The 27,375-nt window shown below is 41.1% G+C and overlaps 1 protein-coding gene across 4 annotated transcripts in view; it reads left to right on the top strand.

Annotated features, from left to right (window-relative positions):
• Positions 1 to 27,375, top strand: part of ece1 (endothelin converting enzyme 1) — a 114,427-nt gene that overhangs the window by 68,281 nt on the left and 18,771 nt on the right. For all 4 annotated transcript variants that reach the window (XM_060910363.1, XM_060910364.1, XM_060910365.1 and 1 more), the window contains 3 exons: positions 6,237 to 6,372; positions 15,269 to 15,481; positions 18,703 to 18,827. In XM_060910363.1, the coding sequence (XP_060766346.1) occupies positions 6,237 to 6,372; positions 15,269 to 15,481; positions 18,703 to 18,827 (474 nt within the window). The remainder of the gene's footprint in view (positions 1 to 6,236; positions 6,373 to 15,268; positions 15,482 to 18,702; positions 18,828 to 27,375) is intronic.

The raw sequence follows: 27,375 nt of genomic DNA, 5'->3' as shown, positions 1-27,375 counted from the left end.
TCATTATAGTGCGGACTTTCCATAGCATAGAAAATCGCTACGTTTCAATTTGTGTAACTGAACTTGTTTCATATCACTGGTCATATAAACCTATGTAAACAGGAAAAACGCGGAAGAGTTTGGTCGCATCTAACTACAGCCCCAAAAAATACCGTTGGCCATACTGAGCCTAGCTACATTGCTAACAGGAGTGACAGCGCGTCTGACTGCGTCTGACTGACTGGGAGGTCGCGCAAAGCTCGGAGAGGTACGGAGCAGCTCATCTCAATTCAGATAAGAGCATATTTCATTATGGAAGTACAGTGGACTGTTCCTTTAACAATGATATATCCCAGTTACTTTTTATTCAATATTAATAACAATAAACCTTCAGAATGAATACAAAGCTCCAATGTTTGACAAAAATACAAAGTGTTATCAGCGTAGTTACGAAGGAAATACTTCGTTGTTTGGAGACAGGTTTCACCGAGCGGCTATTATGCGCAAGACTTCATATTAGCCACAAAGTCAGAAAAATCTGTTCGTAAAATTATGTTATAATGACCAAATACAGTGAAAAGTATTTTTCCAGTCTCACCTGTGAAACGTAATCCCATGTGATCTCGTTTGGACGGTAAACCTGTTGGTACAGTTAAACGCAGCACATGAATGAGGCATCTTTATTCTCGGCTACTGTCCCTGGGTGCCCACTACGTCGATCGCGATCGACCGGTCGATCTCGAAGGCAGGGATGGTAGATCTCATGATTGATATGTAAATATTAATATATTTGTTATGAAATAAAAAAAATGTCGTGGTCATTTTTACATGTAAACAAATTCGCTTTTTCCCTGAAGCGAAATGTCAGCCAAGCGCTGCGTCAAAAAAATTGTTACATTAGGTTACCATGACAACCAGCAAAATGAAACTGCTGGTTTCAAAGATGCAGCGCTGTGATTTAGGAAACTTCTGAAACCTCGCCTCGGAGCTGGAGATGCAAGGGAGGGCTTTGCGCAACTTAACAGTGCGCGCTACACTGAGCAGATTGAAATTCTCCAGTCAGAGTTTGAGAAGCGATTTCAAGACTTTGCTTTGCTCGAGCCACTAGCTACATTCATGTGCCACCCATTCGGGGAAGATACTGAGGTGGATTCCCTCGCCTCAAAAGTTGCGGCACTGTTTCAGCTGAACACATCTGCCGTGGAAGACGAGATGCTGATGCTGCAGTCTGACATCGAGTTGAAGTCCAGGGCGCATGGGCCGTTTTGGAATTTACTCACGGAGGCGAAGTACCCGAACATGCAGCAATGTGCCACCTCCTTAACCGCATTGTTCGGCTCCACTTATTTCGCATATGAAGATCATTAAGTCCAAATACCGCTCCAGTATGTCCGACGATCATCTCGAGGCCTGCTTGAGGCTCGCTACCAGCAGCTACTGTCCGGACTATGCAGCCCTCTCTGACTCCCTCCAGTGCCGATCATCATCGGATTAAGATCTGACTTAGGGCCTACATCAGTATGCTATGTATTAAAGTTGTGCTGTTGCTAAGTTCCACGGTAAAAAAAAGAAAAGAAAGAAGGAAAAAAATATAAAAGAAGGAAAAATGTTTTTATATAAAATTGTTGTAAATGTCAAATCTCTGTCTAGCAGGCTATACAAAAGTCAATTGATGTGAACAAAAATGTTTTGGGGTTTACAATGCCTGTCTGGATGCATTTAACTTTTTTTTCTAAACATAGCCCGTTTTTTTTTTTACAGTGGGCTTGTTTCATGTTTACATATTAGTAGTTTGCGGTTTATAAAAGTTAACAGTGATTTGAACAAAAATACGTTGAGGAGTACAAAGCTTATGCATTTAACATAATTTGAATGTAAATTTCAGTCACCTTTTTGTATGCATGTTTGCATATTATTAAACAAATTGCATATGAATGTTTATAAATCAAAACAAGTGTCATTATTGTTATTATTATTATTAGTAGTAGTAGTAGTAGTAGCAGTACTAGTAGTCATAGTAGGCCTAGTAGTGGTAACAACCTAGTCCGAGTAGATCATATTAACATGGTCATTTTAAAAGTAGCTCGCGAATCAAAATATTGTGGGCACCCCGGTCTAGACGCTATACCAGAGACGGGTGAAGAATCTCCACTTTGCCACATCCAATATGGCGGCGAGGATGACGTATGATTCTACGAAGAAGGCGGTGTCCATGTTTATATGTCTATGACTTCACAATTGGCGGGATTCTCGCAATGCGGTGTGCGCATGATCAAAAGTGGAACGAAGTCTCGCTACCACAAGATAACGCGCGATTTCATAAGACTCTTTACTGGCTGTCTGTGGTGTACAATACATTTGTAAATGTTATGCGCTCTTTTATCATCGTGGGAATTGATTATAGCTCAAAATAAACATTGAAGTTTTTTTAAAGAATCCGTATAACTTTATTTATACGCCCGTATACTACGTTTATTGAATCAAATCCGTATAAAATACGAACATTCCGTATAGGTTGACATGTATGGGGTGATAACATGTAGCATGATTTATAAATAACTCTCACTTCTATAAGTGTATCCTATATGGTCAAAAAGTGCAATCGTGTAACCAGGAAGTTCATTATGGTTTTAATATAGTCTATTTTGATTGAGACTTTAGTGCAAAACTGTTCATTACAACTGCAGTCTTAAAGTTATCATGGCAATTGTAGTCCTAAGTCATCATAGCAAAACTGTTTGTATTAAGTGTTTGGAGCCATCTTCTAAGTGTACAGTGGCGCTTGAAAGTTTGTGAAACCTTTAGAATTTTCTATATTTCTGCATAAATATGACCTAAAACATCATCAGATTTTCACACAAGTCCTAAAAGTAGATAAAGAGAACCCAGTTAAACAAAGGAGACAAAAATATTATACCTGGTCATTTATTTATTGAGGAAAATGATCCAATATTACATATCTGTGAGTGGCAAAAGTATGTGAACCTCTAGGACTAGCAGTTAATTTGAAGGTGAAATTAGTCAGGTGTTTTCAATCAATGGGATGACAATCAGGTGTGAGTGGGCACCCTGTTTTATTTAAAGAACAGGGATCTATCAAAGTCTGATCTTCACAACACATGTTTGTGGAAGTGTATCATGGCACGAACAAAGGAGATTTCTGAGGACCTCAGAAAAAGCGTTGTTGATGCTCATCAAGCTGGAAAAGGTTAGAAAACCATCTCTAAAGAGTTTGGACTCCACCAATCCACAATCAGACAGATTCTGTACAAATGGAGGAAATTCAAGACCATTGTTACCCTCCCCAGGAGTGGTCGACCAACAAAGATCACTCCAAGAGCAAGGCGTGTAATCGTCGGCGAGGTCACAAAGGACCCCAGGGTAACTTCTAAGCAACTGAAGGCCTCTCTCACATTGGCCAGTGTTAATGTTCATGAGTCCACCATCAGGAGAACACTGAACAACAATGGTGTGCATGGTAGGGTTGCAAGGAGAAAGTCACTGCTCTCCAAAAAGAACATTGCTGCTCGTCTGCAGTTTGCTAAAGATCACGTGGACAAGCCAGAAGGCTACTGGAAAAAATGTTTTGTGGATGGATGAGACCAAAATAGAACTTTTTGGTTTAAATGAGAAGCATTATGTTTGGAGAAAGGAAAACAGTGCATTCCAGCATAAGAACCTTATCCCATCTGTGAAACATGGTGGTGGTAGTATCATGGTTTGGGCCTGTTTTGCTGCATCTGGGCCAGGACGGCTTTTCATCATTGATGGAACAATGAATTCTGAATTATACCAGCGAATTCTAAAGGCAAAGGTCAGGACATCTGTCCATGAACTGACTCAAGAGAAGGTGGGTCATGCAGCAAGACAATGACCCTAAGCACACAAGTCGTTCTACCAAAGAATGGTTAAAGAAGAATAAAGTTAATGTTTTGGAATGGCCAAGTCAAAGTCCTGACCTTAATCCGATTGAAATGTCGTGGAAGGACCCGAAGCGAGCAGTTCGTGTGAGGAAACCCACCAACATCCCAGAGTTGAAGCTGTTCTGTACGGAGGAATGGGCTAAAATTCCTCCAAGATGGTGTGCAGGACTGATCAACAGTTACCGGAAACGTTTATTTGCAGTTATTGCTGCACAAGGGGGTCACACCAGATACTGAAAGCAAAGGTTCACATACTTTTGCCACTCACAGATATGTAATATTGGATCATTTTCCTCAATAAATGAATGACCAAGTACAATATTTTTGTCTCATTTGTTTAACTGGGTTCTCTTTATCTACTTTTAGGACTTGCATGAAAATCTGATGATGTTTTAGGTCATATTTATGCAGAAATATAGAAAATTCTAAAGGGTTCACAAACTTTCAAGCACCACTGTATCTTTAAGCTGTCCATATGGGGCCATCCTCCACAGGAGCAAAGCAGTGAGAACCTCAGCCAGATGTAGGGCATCAGGATTAATCAGGGGCTGTACATCCTTGCAGGAGCGAAGTGATTTAGGTGTTCCAACAGGACAGTAACACCAAGCAGAAATCAAAGCTGGTTGTGGAATGGATGAAGCATTAAGCTTTTTGAATGGCCTTCTCAAAAATATGTGGACTGTGCTTCAAAGTTTAGTCTGTGCCAGGAAACCAACAAATTTATTTGAACTCTACCAATTCTGGCACAGAATTGTGTGTGTGTGTGTGTGTGTGTGTGTGTGTGTGTGTGTGTGTGTGTGTGTGTGTGTGTGTGTGTGTGTGTTTGAGAGAGAGAGAGAGAGAGAGAGAAGTCTTGTATTCATGAAAATCCTGTTCGGAAAAAAAATGTATGTGCTCAGTGAAATTCTTTTATGTATCCACATTTCTTGTGCAAATATCATCATACAAATGGTTTGCAAATAAATTTGTTTGCATCTAGCTTAATATGAGGTCAGTGGCTGTAAACGAGTATAGGTTTTTAATAAATAACACGTCCTAACACTGGTTTTCTGCTCATATCTGGATTACTTCACTTGGAGTATATACTGATTAATCCTGATGCCCTACATCTGGCTGAGGTTCTCACTGCTTTGCTCCTGTGGAAGATGGCCCCATATGGACAGCCTAAAGATACACTTAGAAGATGGCTCCAAACACTTAATACAAACAGTTTTGCTATGATGACTTAGGACTACAATTGCCATGATAACTTTAAGACTGCAGTTGGATTACGCAGCTCAAATTACATGCACAAAGTCAGTGATAAAGGTTTTGTGAAGGCGATTTGTTTCATATTAATGAAATTAATTAAATCAATTTGAAAAACAATTAAAAGAAGGCAAGCCAATGCAAATCATGAAGACAAATAAAGTGAGTCATTCAGTCAAGACAAAATGAAAGGAGTACACACTGGTTTGTGCATGTTTAAGAGGGAACAGATATTTGGAGACTGATATGATTTTTATGGGGGTTTTTTGTTTTGTTTTTTTTGTACAAATCAGTTCTGCATTGCTGCACAAGAGGCCAAAGAGACTTCTAGCTGACAGTCAAGACAAAAACACTTCAAACATCAGTTTCCTTGTGCGAGATGCTTGGGTTCCATGATTACCTGGGTCCAGTGTGCATAAATTTTCCCCCCTCCCCCTTCCCCTACTTTTGCCTGTAAGAAATCCCTTTTCTCTTGCTGTTTAGTTCTCATGTTGTTCTTTCCGTGAGTTTTTCCTTTTATGGAGTTTTGTGGGTGTCACTAAATGCAAGTGCGCTATGGTGTGCATATTCTTTGCACTTTTACAGGTAATTTGCCATTCAACAATACATACAAGAGTATGAAGAAAATCAGCTTTACCTAAACTTTTGTAAATAACAACAAAAATTGTTCATTTGGGTTGCGCAAGCCTTTACACACAGCTTTGCTAAAAGTTTGATAAATGAGGTTCATTGTGAGGCAGGATTTAAAAAAAATAAACAAACTATAATCATAACAGGTGACACCGATGAATAGAATGGCATCAGCCTTGATTATAGCTGTGGTTTGACATATGGCACTGCTAGTGAAGACAAAAGGCGATGGACCCTCACACAAGTGTATCTGAGAACATGCCTGAGGATGATTAATGGTGTGCACACATCAACTGAATATCTAGAATAAAGATTAATCCAGGTAAATTAAGCTCTTCTACAGGATCAGCTTTTTTGTATATTCTTTCATTAGGTCATTTTACTCTTGAGAAATCATTTGCAGTACAATTACTTCCTAAGCCTAACCTTCAATTGTTTAACCTTGTTTGTGTTCAGGTGTTGGGACATGGACTGGGGTCCAGGTGTTGGACTGGGCGAAGCCATGTGGAGAAGAAGCTCCTTGTTGTGGTGTGTGGTCTCTCGCTGGCATTATTCATATGCATCCTGACATTGGGTCTGCATTATAACGAGAGTGAGTGACAAAAAAACATTGACAAGTTCAAATCTTAACCCTTATCTTCTCCTCTTGTACAAAATATGCATGTCTTGTGTGCACATACAGTATCTAAACCAAAAGTCTCTTTGCCCCCAAAAGTGAAAAGCAAGAAAATTGCATTTAAAGATCCAGTTCCACTGAAAAACACTCTGTCTACTTCTACATTTATAACCTAATTTACTTATGGAAAAACATTATTACTCCCAAATTTAAAAATAACTTTTAAAATTGGAAATGAGTTATCACTGTTTATCAACACGATCCACATCAGTCTCTATCATCACCTGATGTAAAAGTGACTCTCAACATTTAAACTCTCAACCGATCGCTGCAACATCTCATCTCATCTCATTATCTCTAGCCACTTTATCCTGTTCTACAGGGTCGCAGGCAAGCTGGAGCCTATCCCAGCTGACTACGGGCGAAAGGCAAGGTACACCCTGGACAAGTTGCCAGGTCATCACAGGGCTGACACATAGACACAGACAACCATTCACACTCACACCTACGGTAAATTTAGAGTCACCAGTTAACCTAACCTGCATGTCTTTGGACTGTGGGGGAAACCGGAGCACCCGGAAGAAACCCACGCGGACATGGGGAGAACACGCAAACTCCGCACAGAAAGGCCCTCGCCGGCCACGGGGCTTGAACCCAGACCTTCTTGCTGTGAGGCGACAGCGCTAACCACTACACCACCGTGCCGCCCTGCTGCAACATCGGTTGGCCAATAATTACTGAGGTTTGGCCTGTTGACTAATTTTCTTGTTTCATGTTTAATTTGGGCCTTTAAACGTTTTTAAAATTTTTAATACGGTCATCTGTACAGTGCGTGTAAATGTTCTTCTCTGTTTTGAGTGCAGGAGCATTGTGAGTATTCTTACTGCTGGTATTTGATTGCAAACTGAATTAATTAGGCTTGTGTATGTCTCTCAATGGTACAAAGCTGTCCAACAAGTCAATTAAGGTAGAGATGGCATGATAACCCTCTTTCATACTTATACCAACACCCCTCCTGTATTATTTTCTTTTAAAACTAAGTTTTAACTTTTTTTTTTTTTTAAGTGAAGCACTTCTGGGTATTGGATCAGTGCCATCTCTGGATTAAAGCTTCATAACCATAGAGGAAATCGCACTTTAGGCAGACTGACTCACATGCGCTCTTGGGTGTCTGCATGCTTTAAACTTGAAGCTGGAACTCAGTCATGTTTTTTGTTCAAAAGTGACTGTTGTATCAGAGAACAACATACCAGTGAATGCCATTTCCTCCTATTCAGCCACCCAAACTCAATGCCACATGACAAATCACTGCATTATAAAATGACTCCTGACTGAAAAATGTGCCCAGACTAGAATGTTTACCCCTCCTTTTCCCTAGTCAAAGTGCTTTTCTGTTTTTCAGGCCTACTTTTGCTGTTTCTGGGCCTGCTTTCCTGCTCACTTGTGTTTTTCTCTCTCTAGATTAGGCTAAGGTTGTGTCTTGAAGGCCCACTGTTTTTCTTCTGAGGTGCCACAATAAAACCCACTAAGACTACCTCTTTCTTCTTCCCCTTTGCTCTCTTTACTGTTCAAATCCAAACAAGACCTTTTCATGCGAGTTATTTTCAATATCAAACATAACATTCGCATAACCTCCTAAAATAAACCAGTGCCTAGAATAATAAAATTTGTAATAGAGAGAAAAGCATGCTAAATTCTGAGGAATGTTTTCTTATGAGTCTCTCATGTATTTGAAAAGTTGTAAAGAGCACTAAAACATACAGTATAGGTGTTACCTAAATATTAACGCTCAGAGATTGGATTATAGATGCATACATAAAAACACAATAGAACAATAGTAACCCAATACCAATTTTTCGTGTGTGTATGGGGGGGGGTCATATCCTATCTTATCTGTACTATCCAAAGCTTTCTAAATAGAGACTATAAGACATTGATTTTATTTTATTAAGTGTGGTCACTTATTTAAGTACAGTAGGGTCACTTGTGAATTGGAGCTTTCTGTTTGTGTGAATATTAGTGTATGTTTGAAAGAAAGAAGAGGGAGAAAATATACAAGCATCATTTTGTCGCTTTGTAGCTCACTCGGGCCATTCATTCATTCATTCATTCATTATCTCTAGCCGCTTTATCCTTCTACAGGGTCGCAGGCAAGCTGGAGCCTATCCCAGCTGACTACGGGCGAAAGGCGGGGTACACCCTGGACAAGTCGCCAGGTCATCACAGGGCTGACACATAGACACAGACAACCATTCACACTCACATTCACACCTACGGTCAATTTAGAGTCACCAGTTAACCTAACCTGCATGTCTTTGGACTGTGGGGGAAACCGGAGCACCCGGAGGAAACCCACGCGGACACGGGGAGAACATGCAAACTCCACACAGAAAGGCCCTCGCCAGCCCCGGGGCTCGAACCCAGGACCTTCTTGCTGTGAGGCGACAGCGCTAACCACTACACCACCGTGCCGTCACTCGGGCCATTCTCCATGAGAATTTCTCTGTTTATCTCGTTATCAGAATTCCCAAAAAGTTGTGATTGCTTCTTAAACCTGACTGCTGTGTACTAGGATATGACAACAAAACAGTTTTTAAACTACCCATCATGTTTGCTCCCAGTGTTGTGTGTACTGTAGTCTTTTCAAATCAAATGTATTCAGACCTATTGATGCAGGAAAATTGTCTGTGGTTTACTATAGCTTCTTATTCAGTCCAGCTCTTGTGAACTGTGCTTTTATTAAAGATACCGCCTAAGTGCCAGCTAGCTGACGACCCCTGCTTTAGTGTGTTAACATCATTGAAGTGTATATGTTTCATGCATTCTATCATATTAATATAAATACGCAGATGGTTTATAGAAAATCGCATGCTCTGATTGGTCGAGAAATTAAGACTATTTCAAGATAATCACTTCAAGCAACGAGGTAAAATGGCTGCCAATCGCTTTGTCACCATAAGTGAGGAAGAATTGCAAATTATGAAAGAAAACGCTGTTCCTAAAATCACTAAAGATGCTACAAAGTTTGGTCTAAAACTATTCAAAGGTAAGGTGGAATTGTGATTTATTTTATCTATTTCAAAACAAAGTATTTTATGTGACTCGGCGTAGATAAGTGATACAAGCGTGCGCGCACGCTGTTTTTCAAGTTTGAAATAAATTCTTTTTTTAATAAGATTTTTTTAAATGGTCACCTGCATATTTATACTAAAACAATTATCTGCCTCAGGCTCAGTGAATATCAGTGAATAATAACCTCAACTTTGTCTCGGTTGTTATTCACTGATATTTACTTTGTCTTTGGCGAATAATTGTTAAATATGACTTTTTTTAACATTGTCTTTTTATGCCTCCGCCACCGTAAGGTGCAGGAGGCATTATGTTTTCGGGTTGTCCGTCTGTCCGTGCGTGCGTGCGTCCGTCCGTCCTGAAACCTTGTGAACGCGATATCTCAAAGGCTAATGAAAGGAATTTCACCAAACTTTCACCATTTGTGCGCTTTGGGACAACCATGAACTGATTAGATTTTGAGATCAAAAGGTCTAAGGTCAAGGTCACTGTGAGGTCAAATGTCTGTCCGAGAACCTTGTGGACACAATATCTCAAAGGCTAATGAAAGGAATTTCACCAAACTTTCACCATTTGTGCATTTGGGGACAAGGATAAACTGATTAGATTTTGAAATCAAAAGGTCTAAGGTCAAGGTAACTGTGAGGTCAAATGTCTGTCCGAAAACCTTGTGGACACAATATCTCCAAGGCTGATACAAGTAATTTCACCAGCTCAAGATTACTGTGAGGTCAAATGTCTATCCCCAAATTACAACTTAATAAGGTGTGTAGTCTACCAGGCGGAGGCATCCCCATCGACGCCGTTGGCGTCGAGTTGTATCTTTTTTTATGTTTTTTATGCCTCCGCCACCGTAAAGTGCAGGAGGCATTATGTTTTTGGGTTGTCTGTCTGTCCGTGCGTCCGTCCGTGCGTCCGTCCGTCCGTCCGTGCGTGCGTCCGTCCCGAAACCTTGTGAACGCGATATCTCAAAGGCTAATGAAAGGAATTTCACCAAACTTTCACCATTTGTGCGCTTTGGGACAACCATGAACTGATTAGATTTTGAGATCAAAAGGTCTAAGGTCAAGGTCACTGTGAGGTCAAATGTCTGTCCGAGAACCTTGTGAACACAATATCTCAAAGGCTAATGAAAGGAATTTCACCAAACTTTCACCATTTGTGCATTTGGGGACAAAGATAATCTCATTAGATTTTGAGATCAAAAGGTCTAAGGTCAAGGTCACTGTGAGGTCAAATGTCTGTCCGAAAACCTTGTGGACACAATATCTCCAAGGTAAATGAAAGGAATTTCACCAAACTTTCACCATTTGTGCATTTGGGGACAAGGATAAACTGCTTAGATTTTGAGATCAAAAGGTCTAAGGTCAAGGTAACTGTGAGGTCAAATGTCTGTCCGAAAACCTTGTGGACACAATATCTCCAAGGCTGACACAAGTAATTTCACCAGGTCAAGATTACTGTGAGGTCAAATGTCCATCCCCAAATCACAACTTAATAAGGTGTGTAGTCTACCAGGCGGAGGCATCCCCATCGACGCCGTTGGCGTCGAGTTGTATCTTTTTTTATGTTTTTTATGCCTCCGCCACCGTAAGGTGCAGGAGGCATTATGTTTTCGGGTTGTCCGTCTGTCCGTCCGTGCATCTGTGCGTGCGTCTGTGTGTGCGTCCGTCCCGAAACCTTGTGAACACGATATCTCAAGGGCTAATGAAAGGAATTCCACCAAACTTTCACCATTTGTGCGCTTTGGGACAAACATGAACTGATTAGATTTTGAGATCAAAAAGTCTAAGGTCAAGGTTACTGTGAGGTCAAATGTCTGTCCGAAAGCCTTGTGAACACAATATCTCCAAGGCTGACACAAGTAATTTCACCAGGTCAAGATTACTGTGAGGTCAAATGTCCATCCCCAAATCACAACTTAATAAGGCGTGTAGTCTACCGGGCGGAGGCATCCTCATCGACGCCGTTGGTATCGAGTTCTATCTAGTTAAATAATACATTTAAGTTTAAATATGCTTTAGTTCAAGTATACTTTGGTATGTTAAGAAATACATTTATTTAAATGGACATCCTTACAGCATACGGAAGAGAGGAAAGATGACGAAAGAGATTATAAATACCGTATACACCAATCAGCTATAACATTATGACCACTGACAGGTGAAGTGAATAACATTGATTATCTCATTACAATGGCACCTGTCAAAGGGTGGGATATATTAGGTAGCAAGAGAACAGTCAGTTCTTGAAGTTGATGTGTTGGAAGCAGGAAAAATGGGCAAGCGTAAGGATCTGAGTGACTTTGACCAGTGCCAAATTGTGATGACTCAATGACTGGGTCTGAGCATCTCCAAAATGCCACATCTTGTGGGATGTTCCTGGTATGCAATGGTTACTACCTACCAAAAGTGGTCCAAGAAAGGACAACCGGTGAGCTGGTGACGGGGTCATGGGTGTTGAAGGCTCATTGATTCGCATGGGGCATGAAGGTTAGCCCATATCCCACAGAAGAGCTATTGTAGCACAAACTTCTGAAAAAGTTAATGCTGACACTTTTCTGTTTTAGCTAGCATTAACTTTTTCAGCAGTTTGTGCTACAGTAGCTCTTCTGTGGGATTGGACCATAAAAGAGATGTACACCTTATGTCCAAGTATAAATGCTTCACCCTGCATGAGCATCAACGGCGTACCTATGGTGTGGATTCTACACGGAAGTATAAATCGGACTCGAGTGTGAAGAGACCAGATCAGGTTGTCGGTGAGATGCATACTGAGCACTGGCAATTGCTCTAAGGCAACGAGGGAGGCTCAGCCTCCTCTAAAAATGACGAACATCATGTAGGATGAATTGCACTAGGCTTATGTTATAGCCGACCTTATAACATTACTATTTCAGATCCAGAATCATAGAAATATATGTGCTCAACCCAACTACAGTGCGAAATCATTCCGTTATAACTTTCCCCAGTTCGCCTAATGTGTGCGTGAGTTTTTCCCCCTCGTGACAGCGCGATGCAGCCCAGCCTCAGTGGACTTCAGTGGCATTTGGGAGCTATGCGCTTTTCAATCTCAAAATGCAAGACGATTATTGGACAAATACTGCGAAAACGCCCGCCCCACGGACTCCCAGCCTCAGTGGACTTCAATGGCATTTGGGAGCTATGCGCTTTTCAATATCAAAATGCAAGATGATTATTGGACAAATACTGCGAAAATGCCCGCCCATGGACTCCCAGCCTCACAGTGGGAAGGACATGGCAGTTTCTGCGAGGAGACTGGTGATTGGTGAAAGCAGACGGATATTTTCTTTGATTGACAGCTCGTTTCAAATATAAACAGGCAGCGGTGAATTTCAGTTCAGTCCCATGAGGATTCGCAAGTGCTGTGGTGTATTGTAGGAGATCAGCTTACATTTCGATTTCATTCATTACATACGGTTTCTACCAGCTTTTTTAGCTTGTATATATTTTCATTGTAAATAAAGTGTAAATATAGTGTTGTCAAGTTTGCTATCTTAGTTCCAGAAATTTCGTTTATTTGAGTGACTGAACTTGAGGGGGCTAGTCAGCTAGCAAGAAAGCTGTGCACGGATGCCAAGCATTGTTGATTTAATTTTGGCGAAGCCATTTGCCAGTCTTCCTTTCGAGGAAAAAATTTAAATTAAAGAGCAGGGTAGACCAACGCCTCAAATTGACTTGGTGAAAAAGGTAGGGAATAATACTCGTTCCTTTCAGCTCGAGAAAGTGAATTGGCTAACAGCAAGTGACCCACATCAACAACAGTAAATAGGCTACTTTAGTAATATGTCATGGATGGACCAAAAATATAGAATCTATTTAAAATGTTTATGCTGAGTATATTATATTGGGCGGCACGGTGGTGTAGTGGTTAGCGCTGTCACCCCACAGCAAGAAGGTCCGGGTTCGAGCCCCATGGCCGGCGAGGGCCTTTCTGTGCGGAGTTTGCATGTTCTCCCTGTGTCCGCGTGGGTTTCCTCCGGGTACTCCGGTTTCCCCCACAGTCCAAAGACATGCAGGTTAGGTTAACTGGTGACTCTAAATTGACCGTAGGTGTGAATGTGAGTGTGAATGGTTGTCTGTGTCTATGTGTCAGCCCTGTGATGACCTGGCAACTTGTCCAGGGTGTACCCCGCCTTTCGCCCGTAGTCAGCTGGGATAGGCTCCAGCTTGCCTGCGACCCTGTAGAACAGGATAAAGCAGCTAGAGATAATGAGATGAGATGAGATATTATATTGGAATATATATTTTTTCTGGATATGAATTAAACACAGCTACAATTTGGAAAACATTTTTAAACAAAAACACAGCCGAGAACATTTCACACTACAGACCTGGATTAAAAGTGAAGGGTTATCAAAATTGTCAATAAAACATTTCTCAGTCAAAATAAGTAAAATATAGGGAACGTGTCATTGAATGAAATGTGTGGCACCCAGCTCTGTTTGGCTCCCCAAGGTCAGTGCTTGTGCCTATTCCAGAACACTCTGCTGTTACTGCTGAGGTTCCTGACAAAGAGCTGCTTTCAATAATGATCAATTTTTAAACAACATGCCACAATTTTAAAATATAAAATGTTAAAATATACACGCACACACACACACACACCCCGGGCGGCACGGTGGTGTAGTGGTTAGCACTGTCGCCTCACAGCAAGAAGGTCCGGGTTCAAGCCCCGTGGCCGGCAAGGGCCTTTCTGTGCGGAGTTTGTATGTTCTCCCCGTGTCCGCGTGGGTTTCCTCCAAGTGCTCCGGTTTCCCCCACAGTCCAAAGACATGCAGGTTAGGTTAACTGGTGACTCTAAATTAACCGTAGGTGTGAATGTGAGTGTGAATGGTTGTCTGTGTCTGTCAGCCCTGTGATGACCTGGCAACTTGTCCAGGGTGTACCCCGCCTTTCGCCCGTAGTCAGCTGGGATAGGCTCTAGCTTGCCTGCGACCCTGTAGAACAGGATAAAGCGGCTAGAGATAATGAGATGAGAAGAGATGAGACCCCCCCCCAACACCACCATCATGTATATTGGACAGTAGGCTAATGGGCCAAAAGAACCTGTTATTTCACAGTTTGTGACCCTGCCAACAATCAGCCAGATCAGAGGCAAGAGTATGGGCAAAATTGATGTGTTTTTTTCTTTTAAAATCTGGAAATATCGTAACCGACCAGCCTCCCCTGTTTGAAAGACTACCAGCCGCCACTGATACCGAGGAACTTGATACTCCTTCTAACTCTTTCCACAGGAGCCCTACTGATGTACAGTGATGCTTGAGAGTTTGTGAACACTTTAGAAAATGATTTTTCTGCAAAAATATGACCTAAAACATCATCAGATTTTCACACAAGTCCTAAAAGTAGATAGAGAACCCAATTAAACAAATGGGAGAAAAATGTTATCCTTGGTATTTATTCATTGAGGAAAATGATCTGACATTCACGTCTGTGCAAATAAATGCAAAACATCTTGGAGTCTCCTTTTGCTTGGTCTTTGACATACATACCAAGTATCAAGCAAAAGCAATATCACGTCCCTTTCTGTTTGGTTTCTTCAGTGTCAACTTGTTGGTGAACATTTATGCAGATTAAAACATTTATTTGATGACTTGTTTGGCTCAGCTTGAATATAATCAAATATTAGGTCTGAATTAGGCAATGAGTGGACTGAATAGGCACTATTGCTTGGACCCCTAATAAAAAGATCAGCGTAACACACTGGATTTAAATATTAACTGTTAAATATATAAAAAGTTATAAGGAGTTGTATATATTTTTTACTGTTTATTTCTCAGCACACCCAGGGCTGTGTCTGACTGAACCATGTGTGAGTGTGGCGGCAGCTGTGATGGGAGCTCTAGACCACTCAGTGGACCCATGTAATGACTTTTACAGCTATGCGTGTGGTGGCTGGATGAAGAAAAATCCACTACCAGAAGGCAAATCAAGATGGGACACCTTCAGCAATCTCTGGGAGCACAACATGGCTGTCATGAAGAATTTACTAGGTCAGTCTGCGACCAATAACTGTTTTTCAATTGTATGAACCAAATACAGTTGTGTTGAATGACATATATTTAAAAAATAAATAAAATAAAATTTTAAAATTCTGACTTTTTTTAACCTATGTAAGATCCAGTGTTAGTCCTTGCGATATGACAAGAATTAACAGCAGTTAACTTTTGAATTAGATGCTTTCATGTGAATAAAATATAAAACAGTCCAAAAGTTTTCGATACCCTAAATTCTTCTAGTCGCACAATAGTTTGTAGAAATGAGTTAATTTACTCTTTTACATTCATTTATAGTTAAAGGAAGGATAATTTCATTAACAACAAAAAAAAATCACCTGCAGAAAATTGAAGCAAGTGAGACAACTAAATACTACATCAGAAAACTGTGTGTGGAATAAACTACCAGTTGATTTCTGTATAAAACTACATGACCGTACCTTTAAAATCACAACAGTTCTTCTACTGTAGGTATAAAGAGAGGCCACACTAAACGCTGGTTTCATTTCATATTTTTTTTACAGTTTACTGCTATTAATCTGATGTACAGAGACTGTTTTGTTTTTGTTTTTTTTTCTTTTCATTATTTTGAAAGTATCTTTGCTTTATGGGCCGTACAAATACAGTATGTATACAGGATATTCATATATTTTAAAATTTCATAAAATAATTTCTCATATAGCTAAAGTAATTTATATATTTTTTAAACTAAAAATACTAAATTAAACAAAGTTTTATTGAAATTATGTTCAAAATAAATCTTTATTACACATTAAATTTGACAGAGAAAATATTGCCATGCTTTTCTCTTTGTGGTGTGTTATGTGGCCATTTTGTGGCAATCTGTGTGTTAAATCTCGTATTCATCAACTGACTGAATTAATCAGAGCACTTGCAGAGTTTCATAATTGTTTTAACGTTGTACTTCTCTGTAGTTGGTGTGAACTTTTTTTTTTTTTAACTGAAATGGTTCTGTATGTTGCTCTTTTCTTACCCTTGTACTGTTTGCACTTTAGGGGCTCATTTCACCGAGTACGATCTGGAAAAATCGCACGCGACCACGCGCGACTATGATCGCAGCTATGTTTTCCCGTAGTCGCGGGCAAAATCCGTGCGACCTAAACCCATTATTTTCTGTGTACGCTGTATGTTCAATGTTATCTCGTTTGACCTTCGATGTGTACGCTCTACCTGCGTCCTATACGCTCTGTAGACGCTTTACATACGCTCTACTTGCGTCTGTCCACTCGATCTGATGCAATCTTAACACGACCAAGGCTCGTTCTGTTCGACCAATCTGCGACATAGCGTCGATCTCTCGGCGATCTATCCTCGCAAGTGCGCGACCTCGGCCGATCAAGGCTCAATCTTGGTCGATCTAGCTACGTACGAGTTGCAACGTACCTTCGATCAATACGATTTAGCCTGCGATATAAACATTCTAGCCTCACTCTGTACGCTCAATTCTCGATCTTTTCTAGACAGATTCTCGCCTGAGCTATGTACAAATTTGTCACGGTCGCCCGGATTTGCGTGCGACCCACTGCAACCGTATAAAAAGGCCCGGCGATCGGTGGCCGACCATCAGTTTTTGACCAGCCTCCGAAGGGACGACATGGACCCAATCACTCTGCATCATGCTATGTTATTACAGCACCATCAGGGGTGAAAGTAACTTTTATTTCTTGCCGGTACTATTATTTTGAGTTATAGTGCGCGCGCCGGAAAATACACCTAATTATTTATTATTGTCTACTTATCAAGCATTCACTAGGACTTCTTATCACTCAGTAGTACTGGTATAGTACTTTTTTATCACACTATCACTCTTTCATCCACCTGTATCAGTTTTTGATTATAAATAAATTGCAAACACATCATTTCAACAACACAATCGTTTTAATAACATTTTTTTTTAGCTGAACAGTTGAAAACATTTTGGACATTGGACACAGAACAGTGTAACAGAACAGAAAAGTGAAAGTTTTTAGGTAAAACACTTAAAATAAATTCCAAAGAGGCTTGAACGTTTGAGAAAGTGCGTGCGTTCTACAGTACGTGCGTGTGTTCTCAGTGCACATGCCATGCATTGGTAGTCTAGTTACTCTGCTCGCTCCAACCAGACAGTAATCTAGAATCTTTGCCCCAACTTCCACTCGGTTTACGAATTCTGATCAAAGTAATTTTTAAATAGTCTATCATGAAACATTAACATGTTTCTTTATATGCCTTTTTATTTGGGAGATTTTGCAACTAACATCTGTCTGCCAAAACACTTTGATTACCAGCTATTACCACGTTATAGCAAAAGATCTTATTTAGTTTTTAAATTTTTTTTCAGAGACAGTATATTTTTCTTTCCGGTACGTCCAAATCTTTTAGTGGTACGCCAGGACCGGCTTACTTTCACCCCTGAGCACCGTGCCCTGCAACTGCAGCAAGACTCTCTGGTTATGCTTAATGCGCCCTATTTATGCGCCCTATTTATATGACATTCAGTACGCGTAGCTTTAATAGGATTAGGCGAAGGTAGGTCACAACTTAAGCGATGGTCGATCTTTATTGGTTGAAGAAGGTTGCACCTTAATCCTCTTTAGAATCCAGTCGTGCCCATGGGAAGAATAGGGAGTGTACGGGTCTAAGGAAGGTCTGGGACAGGTTGCGCGGAGCGAGACTTGATCGAAAAAGAGTGAAGCTAGATTGCACGAATCGAGTGAGTGTTGAGGACGGGCCGAGCAGCACAACCATGCGCGCAATCAGTTCTCGCTCAAGAAGACTGAGCATCGCTCATCCCTGTTCTAGCCTCGATTGTCTCTTGACCAATGCGTCCTTTCCTCGACCTTGTTTGCTCTTTCGACGCTCTCTGTGCAACTTTTAGGTCGAGGCTCAGTTTTTTGACATGTCAAAAAACCGAGCTACGATCTCTTTGTCGGGGAGACCATTCCTCGACCATGTGCAACCACGGAAGACCAAGGCGTGACCAACCCTCGGTCAACCATTGACTGCGTACAACCTGCGGCGACCAAGCCACGCTCTGAGATCGCAGCTCGGTCTTCCGGGAAGATTTCTCGGTGAAATGACCCCCTTATGTAGCTGGGTGTACACAGTTCATATTTTGTCCTGTATAGTATGATCCTGGATGTTACAGGTTTCTTTTTTTTATCCTAATGTGTACGTGTATAGGATGAATATAATATTATCTTGATGTTTCCATATAGAGAGCACAAGTCAGCAAGGCTTGAGTAAGGCTCAACAGAAGGCCCTAAAATACTACAAAGCCTGCATGAATGAAGCCAAGATTGAGGAGCTGGGAGCACGCCCCTTACAGGAGCTCATCAACCAGGTGAATATTTACTGTAACTTCATCAAGCCCAATTAATTAATCCTATCACTACATCATTAAAACCATTCTTTTGCTGTTTGTTTATTAATAATCCTGGGCAGTGGCATAACCAGGAATTAGGAAATCTATTACATAAAATAAAATGTACTTGTGCATTTTAGGTGGATGCCAGACAGTAGTAGTAGCAGTGGTGAAATCACAAATTTCTGGGGGTTTTATAATTTAAAGTACAACCTATGTTCACCCACTATTTTCATATACTGCATTAATAGCTTGTACTTTATCTGATTTTTTTTTAAAGCAAATGCTCAAATGTAATTTTTATTTTTTAAACCAGATCATCAATACTTTTTCTGCCCCAGTACTACACTGGCTGTCACTTCAATGGCCCTGAGCTCAGAGTGTAGCTAGCTGGCTCATAATTTTCGACCATACACTGGGAAAATGCGTTATTCTGATTATTTAAGTCAAGTCAAGTCAACTTTATTGTCAAATATGCTATACATGCTCGACATACAGCACAGATGAAATTTCAGTCCTCTCTGACCCACGGTGCAAACTGGCAATGCAATAAATAAAAATAGAATAATTGAAAAAAACAAACAATATAAACAGTATAAACACTCTAGATAGGACCTAGACAGACTAAACACTCAAACAATATAAACAGAATAAATAAACAGTATAAACACTAGATAAGAACAAGACAGACTAAACACTCAGACAATATAAACAGTATAAAACACTCTAGATATGAACTAGACTAAACACTCAAACAATATAAACAGTATAAATAAACAGTATAAACACTAGATAACAACAAGACAGACTAAACACTCAAACAGACAATATAAACAGTATAAACACTCTAGATATTAACTAGACTAAACACTCACACACACACACACACACACACACACAAATTGGTACAATAACCAAACAGTCAAGGGCACTTGAGGTATAGCATGTAAACATGAAACATGAAATAAGCAGAATAAACAAACTAGCAGCTGTTAAGGTGAGGTAGTGTGGAATAGTGCAAATGAGCGAGGTAGAGTGAGATGTGCGGTCCCTGAGTTCAGTGTGTTAATGAACGATGAGATGTATAAATGTGTGTGTGTGTTGGGGGGGGGAACTGTGAGGATGACATGTCAGATGCTGAAGGGGTGTGTGCGAGCAGAATCTGTGGCAGGGGGGAGGAGGGGCAGAACAGGGAGGGAGTTGAGCCTCCTGACCGCCTGGTGAAAGAAACTGTTCTTGAGCCTGCTGGTTTTGGCCCGGAGAATCCGCAGTCTCCTCCCCGACGGCAGCAGGCTGAAGAGGCTGTGAGATGGGTGGGTGGGGTCACCTGCAATCCTGATGGCTTTGCAGGTGAGGCGGGAGTTATAAATATCCATTAGGGAAGGGAGAGAGACACCAATGATCCTCTCAGCTGCTCTCACAATGCGCTGCAGAGTCTTGCAGCAGGACACGGTGCAGGCGCCATACCACACGGTGATGCAGCTGGTCAGGATGTTCTCGATGGTGCCTCTGTAGAATGTGTGCATGATGGGGGCTAGGGCTCTTGCTCTCCTCAGTTTGCGGAGGAAGTACAGACGCTGTTGGGCTTTTCTGGCCAGTGATGCGGTGTTGTTGTTCCAGGACAGGTCTTCAGAGATGTGCACACCCAGAAACTTGGTGCTGCTCACTAGAGCTGTGCAATATATCGTATTTTTATCACGATATCGATATTGGTGTCAAACGATATCAAAATTCATAATATCGATATGAAACGATTTTTTGTCATTTGTAAGGTAAAACAACCCTTCTGTCCCCTAAGGCACACCGTAGCCTTGTATACGTCATCCATTCTACTCCCGCGATATCTCCGCAACAGTAAAAAATCAGTTCTTCTGTTTTCATACGTGTTGGGTGATTTGATATATTGATTTGTTAATATGTTGTTTGATTTGCTTGCTAATAGTTATAATAATACAATTAACATATATTTACGTCATATTTTTGGATGTGGGACTGGGTAATGTAAAAATGGCATCTACGGAAGAAAACAAGCACAACAATATTAGCACATATCCAGCTTGCTAGCTGTGTTAGATGTGTTAAACCATGTGGATTTAAGTGGAATAATTGCGAGTCGTCCTGTGGTCAAGGCAGTGTTTTAAGGTAAGGCAGTTTGGTTATTAATGTTGCCCGCCGCGGCATGTTTACTTGGGTTCATTTGATTTTGACTTGTGCATCTGCAGCTAGCATCATGCTTTGAAGTAGGTTCTGCTAAGGACGGGTTTATTGCGCGATGTAGACGGACTCAGATGTAATTGCGTTGTTTTTAAAATTCCGTGCGCTTAAAACGGTGTCCCCCTGCTAATCATGTAGCCCTAATCATGTGTTGCTTTTACTTTTCGAGTGAAATATCTCTGCAAATGGTATTTTAATGCTGACATGCCAAAAAGATAGCGGAGTCCACATTTGGAAGATGAAGGAAGAGAAGCCTGATGCTTGAAAATAGATCGCTTAATCCACAACGCATATCTGTATTTGAGACATAACCTGCAACTAGTGGGGATGTTTTGGAATGACTGTGCGTAGGGTGTTTTTGGCCACAGAACACTAACCCACAGTAGTAGGAGGATTACTGGGTTCGTGGATTTTGTCTGTTGACTGAGCGAAGCATGGTGTTTGCCTTGTGCCATTTCACGTAGCATCTAGCCGCAGTGCCACCTACACTTTCAGGGAATGTTTACATGCCGCTGAGCTATTTTCATGTATGTTAATTCTTAAGGACTTGTCTCTATATTGTGCGTGTTCACACACGGACTGGTCATTGGGAGTAGCGGGAGTTTTCCCGGTGGTTCAGCGTGGGCCGGCGGAGAAAAAAAAAACAGTTGCGCGCTGGCCTTTAATATGATAAGCAATGTTAACAGTTTCTTAAAGAAACAGTTAACATTGCTTATTACAGTTGCGCGCTGGCCTTTAATATGATAAGCAATGTTAACAGTTTCTTTAAGAAACTGTTAACATTGCTTATCATATTAAAGGCCAGCGCGCAACTGTTTTTTTTTTTTTTGTTTGTTTGTTTTTTCTCCGCCGGCCCACGCTGAACCACCGGGAAAACTCCCGCTACTCCCAATGGCCAGTCCGTGTGTGTGCGTGTTTAATGTTGGTGTCTTAACAACACACAAGCTTACGTTGTAGTGTGTGTGTGTGTGTGTGTGAGAGAGAGATTTTATCCTTGGCTGGCTACGAGCCAGTGTGGACGTTACGCAGTAATCACTGGTAATACCAGCGCTGGCTCCATCCTCTGTGATCGGAAATGTTGAGTGAGGAGAACGTGAGCCTTGTGCAGGCGATAGGACCTATGCAAAGTACGCGCTTGCACAGTAAATAGTTTAAGTAAAAGGCGTTTCAGGGTACAACGGGAAGGGTTGACAGGTAGCCTATGAGGCCTGTACTATAAAAATGTGGCCCGGTGCCTCGGGTGTTGATGATCGGGGCTTTAAAAAAAAGGTGTATAAATATCGTTTTAAAAATCGCGATATCGATATTTACTGAAAAAATCGTGATATTGATTTTTTCCAATATCGAGCAGCCCTACTGCTCACCCTCTCCACTGCAGCACCAAGCCTGTTTCTCGCCATCATAGGCAATAAAATTTTATTATAGCCAGTAGCCAATAAATTCGCATCTAACTCCTTTAAATATGGAATCAAAGTGATGACTTTGTTGACCTTCTATGAACATCTTTTCAGCACAGTTTCTATGGAAAACAATGTTATTTGACACACGCAATCATCTGCACTGTATGTGTGCTCTGTTAATCACCAACCAATAATATTTCAAACCTGAAATCTCCACCCCTCCTACACACGCTACACACCATTGATGTTGGATGTACCAGCTTGTCCAGAAGGCAAAATCAGGAAATTTCCTGTTTTTTTTTTTTTTTTTAATAAGGTAATTAAATTTACAATGATGATTCCAAAAGGGCCGTTGTGTAAAATGTGCAACCCCAAATCAGAAAAAGTTGAGACGGTATGGAAAAATGCAAATAAAAAACTAAAGCAGTGATTTCTAAATTTATTTTGACTTGTATTTCATTGCAGACAATCTGACCCCAAGATATTTCATGTTTTCTCTGGTCAGCTTCATTCCATTTGTTAATATATATCCATTCCTGTATTTCAGGCCTGCAAGATGTTAACAAAAGAAAAAATAAAAAAAGGGGGATGGGAAATTTAGGGCTGGTAATGAGGGAAAACAATTAAACAATGCTGTGATTTGGCACAGGCGATTGTAATCATGATTTGGTACAAAATCAGTATCCAGGAAAGGCCGAGTCTTTTGCCCCTTTTCCACCAAAGCAGTTCCAGGGCTGGTTCGGGGCCAGTGCTTAGTTTGGAACCGGGTTTTCTGTTTCCACCGACAAAGAACTGGCTCTGGGGCCAGGAAAACCGGTTCCAGGCTAGCATCAATTCTCTGCTGGGCCAGAGGAAAGAACCGCTTACGTCAGCGGGGGGGCGGAGTTGTTAAGACCAACAACAATAACAAGACCACGAAAGATCGCCATTTTTAAGCGACGAGAAGCAGCAGCTGTACAAACGCGAAGTCATCCATTATTATTGTTGTTGTTGCCGCTGCTGCTTCTTCCGTGTTGTTTTTGCTTTGATATTCGCGCCAAGGTTTATGTAAACGTAGCGACGTAACTGACGTATACAGCGACGTAACTGACGTATACAGCGACGTAATGACGTATACAGCGACGTAATGACGTGGCTCCGCTTAGCACCGCGAGCTATGGAAAAACAAACTGGTTCTCAGCTGGCTCGCAAGTTGAACGAGTTGTGAACCAGCACCAGCACTGGCCCCGAACCAGCCCTGGAACTGATTTGGTGAAAAAGGGGTATTTGAGGAGCAAAGATGGACTGAGGATCTCCAGTTTGTTCACAAATGGAGAACCATCAAGAACCATCATTCATCTATAGCTGATATAACCACATGGGCTTGGGATTTCTTTGCAAACCTTTGTCAAGCACTACAATACTGAGTTACATCCACATATGCCAGTTAAAATTTTATTGTGCGAAAAGGAAGCCTTATGTTAACTGTGTCCAGAAGCACCATTGACTTCTCTGGGCTCAGCATCTGGGATGGACTATCACATGGTGGAAATGTGTGTTGAGGTCAGACGAATCAATATTCCAGGTCTTTTTTTTTTTTTGGAAGAAATGGACGACATGTACTTTGGACCAAAGACGAAAAGGACCATCCTGACTGTTACCAGCCCCAAATGGCAGGGTCTGTCATGGTATGGGGTTATGTCGGTGCTTTTGACAAAGTTAACTTGCACTTCTGTGATTGCAGCATTTAAGTCCACTGAGATTTTGGAGCAACATATGCTGCCTTCAAGATGACATCTTTTCCAGGGATGCCCATGCATATTTCAACAAGAAAATGCATTCTGCACACATTACAAAAGCATGGCTGTGGAAGAAAAGGGTGTCTATCCTCTCTGTCCCCAATCGAGAATGTGTGGTGAATTTTGAAATGGAAAAACATGACCACAGCAACAACCCTGTACGGTTATGCACCTCAAGACCTATTTGCAGGAAGAATGGGACAAAATATCACCTGAAGGCTTCATTGTTTGGTGTCTTCAGACCCTAAACAACTTTTAAGAATTGTGAGAAGGAATGGCAACATTACAAAATGATAAATGCTTTACTGTCTCAACTTTTGTTTAATGTGTTGCAAGAATCAAAATTTAAATGTGTTAATTTTTGAAAAAAGAGAATTTGAGGTCAAATAATGTGCTGTTGCATTGTTTTGAGTGCAGTACAGGTCAAAGTTTATTTACAAATCATTGTTTTCGGTTTTAATTTCAACGTCCCATCCCAACTTTTTCTGATTTGGGGTTGTAAATAAAAACAATGCAATGACTTGCAAATCCTTTTCAAACTATATGCAATTGAATACAATACAAAAACAATGTTTGAGAATTTAATGTTCAAACTGAAACCTTATTGTTTTTTGTAAATATACGCTCATTCTGAATTTCAATGTCTGCAACATGTTCCTGATGCCCTACATTTGGCTGGAGTCTCATCACATCACTCCTGTGGAGGATGGCCCCATATGGACAGTTGAAAATCGCTCTTGGAAGATGGCTCTGGCCATTTAGAATAATTCATCTATGGCTGAGGACTACAATTGACATGATAACTTTAGGACTGCAGTTGTCATGAACAGTTTATAACTTCAACAAAACAGACTTCATGCTAAAACTATAATTAATTTCCTGGTTACACAGTTAGACTTTGTAACTATATAGGATACAGTTATCGAAGCAAATTTTTTATAATCATGCTATCTGTTATCGCCCAAATGAGGATGGGTTTCCTTTTAAGTCTGGTTCCTCTTAAGGTTTCTTCCTCGTGTTGTCTGAGGGAGGTTTTGCTTGCTGCCATTGCCACAGGCTTGCTCATTGGGGATAAATTAGGGATAAATTAGCTCATGTTTAAAGCATATACGCAGAACCATGGCCTCACTTTCGTTTATAAATGCCTTGAGACCTCAAGAATGGCACAGGAATAGTTTTAAGCGTTAACAGTAAATCTAATATAGTAACTTTTACGATTAAAATGATTTATATAGGTAGCGGTCTGAGTGAATGACCTTGACGTCCATAACGTCACAACAGGAAGTCTATCGGTCTCATCGCCATTTCCGCTATACTAAAACACAGAGCTGACTGCAACTCCGATCCTCCATTTTGAGCTAATTTATCGCCATGCCACGTAAATGTGTTTTTGGCTGGTGCAGCAACATGACAGAAGGTGGCTTTACATTGCATTCATGGTCCAAGAACGTTCAAACTGCAAAGATTTGGACGCATTTTGCGAGAAGCTCATGCGCACGTTGGGCGCCTATGAAGTGGTCTTTCCTCTGCTCTGCACATTTTACTGAGGACTCATACGAAACCTCTGATCTGTTGAGGAGCGTTGGCTCTACAGTAAGCCCGTATTGAAAGAGGGTGCAGTACCAACAATTAAAGAAAAAGAAAACTACAAGAAAAGGAAAGTCTCATCTCATTATCTCTAGCCGCTTAATCCTGTTCTACAGGGTCGCAGGCAAGCTGGAGCCTATCCCAGCTGACTACGGGCGAAAGGCGGGGTACACCCTGGACAAGTCGCCAGGTCATCACAGGGCTGACACATAGACACAGACAACCATTCACACTCACATTCACACCTACGGTCAATTTAGAGTCACCAGTTAACCTAACCTGCATGTCTTTGGACTGTGGGGGAAACCGGAGCACCCGGAGGAAACCCACGTGGACACAGGGAGAACATGCAAACTCCGCACAGAAAGGCCCTCGCCGGCCACGGGGCTCGAACCCAGACCTTCTTGCTGTGAAGCGACAGCGCTAACCACTACACCACCGTATTTATTTATTTAAAAAGGAAAGTGAGTTCAGTTGCACCAGTCCTCCCGGAATGAGCCGAGAGTTGTTGCTAAAACCCGGGACAGAACGGGACGGGACATATCGCTCGGGCACTGACCTCCCCGCGGTTGTTGCTAAAACCGGTGACATCCCGTTCCATCCCGGGTTTTAATAATTGCCTGAGCCCAGCAGTAATGGCGGACTACGCAGTATGAAGAAAAGTGAATGAGTGGAGCAGCTGTCTGATTTCTAAACTGGATATTGCTGCCATCTCGCTCTTGCATGGAAGAAGTGAATGAACGGAGAACTGAACAAACAACTGAAAGTCAGATTGTTTCAAAAACAATCGGCCACAAGATCAGCCTTCAAGAAGCAAGAACACAGACGAGTAAGCTCCGACTCTCATTTGGATAAAAAAAAACACGTTGTTTCCCTGCATGTAGATTAATACATGTAACTTGTATTGTGTATTTAAGTTAGCGGTATAAGATTATTTAATTTGCTTCAGAATGTGATTGTCTCAGTTCATCTGATTATTTAATTAGCCTTTTACGTTTTATCAGTGAAAATACATGCATGTACATGTATGTTGCAGAAGTTATAACACCTATCCTGTTTTAAAGAGAGTCAACCCACAATCAGTGAAGTCAAATCAGTCTTAGTTGAGCAAGTCAGTAATGGTATTTCTTACTTTCACCATAAATTTTTATTGATATGACTTTGGTCAATTGCTGTCAAAGGCCTCGGCCTTAAAACCGGTTCCTGCTGTGACGTCACACACTCAGGGCTGGCTGGCTCAACGGGGTAGCTCGAATGCCAACTTTTGCGGTCGATATTTAACCCTCAAAAATAATATATTTTTTATTCCCATTTATGCAGCATACAAGAGTCAAGGATGGAGACACTATCCGAAATGTATTTAAAAATAAAGGTTCTGCGTATCTCCTTTAAAGTCTTTTTAATTTTCTGTAAAGCTGCTTTACGACAATGTCTGTTGTTAAAAGTGCTATACAAATAAATTTGACTTGATGTTCCATCACCTTTTCTTTTAACAACATTCAGTAAGCATTTGTGAACACACGTTGTTGAACTGAGCACACTAATTGT

Source organism: Neoarius graeffei, chromosome 26, assembly GCF_027579695.1.
Source record: "Neoarius graeffei isolate fNeoGra1 chromosome 26, fNeoGra1.pri, whole genome shotgun sequence".
Taxonomy (NCBI): domain Eukaryota; kingdom Metazoa; phylum Chordata; class Actinopteri; order Siluriformes; family Ariidae; genus Neoarius; species Neoarius graeffei.
Note: the sequence above shows the minus strand (reverse complement) of the source record. Positions and strands in the feature narration are given on the sequence as shown.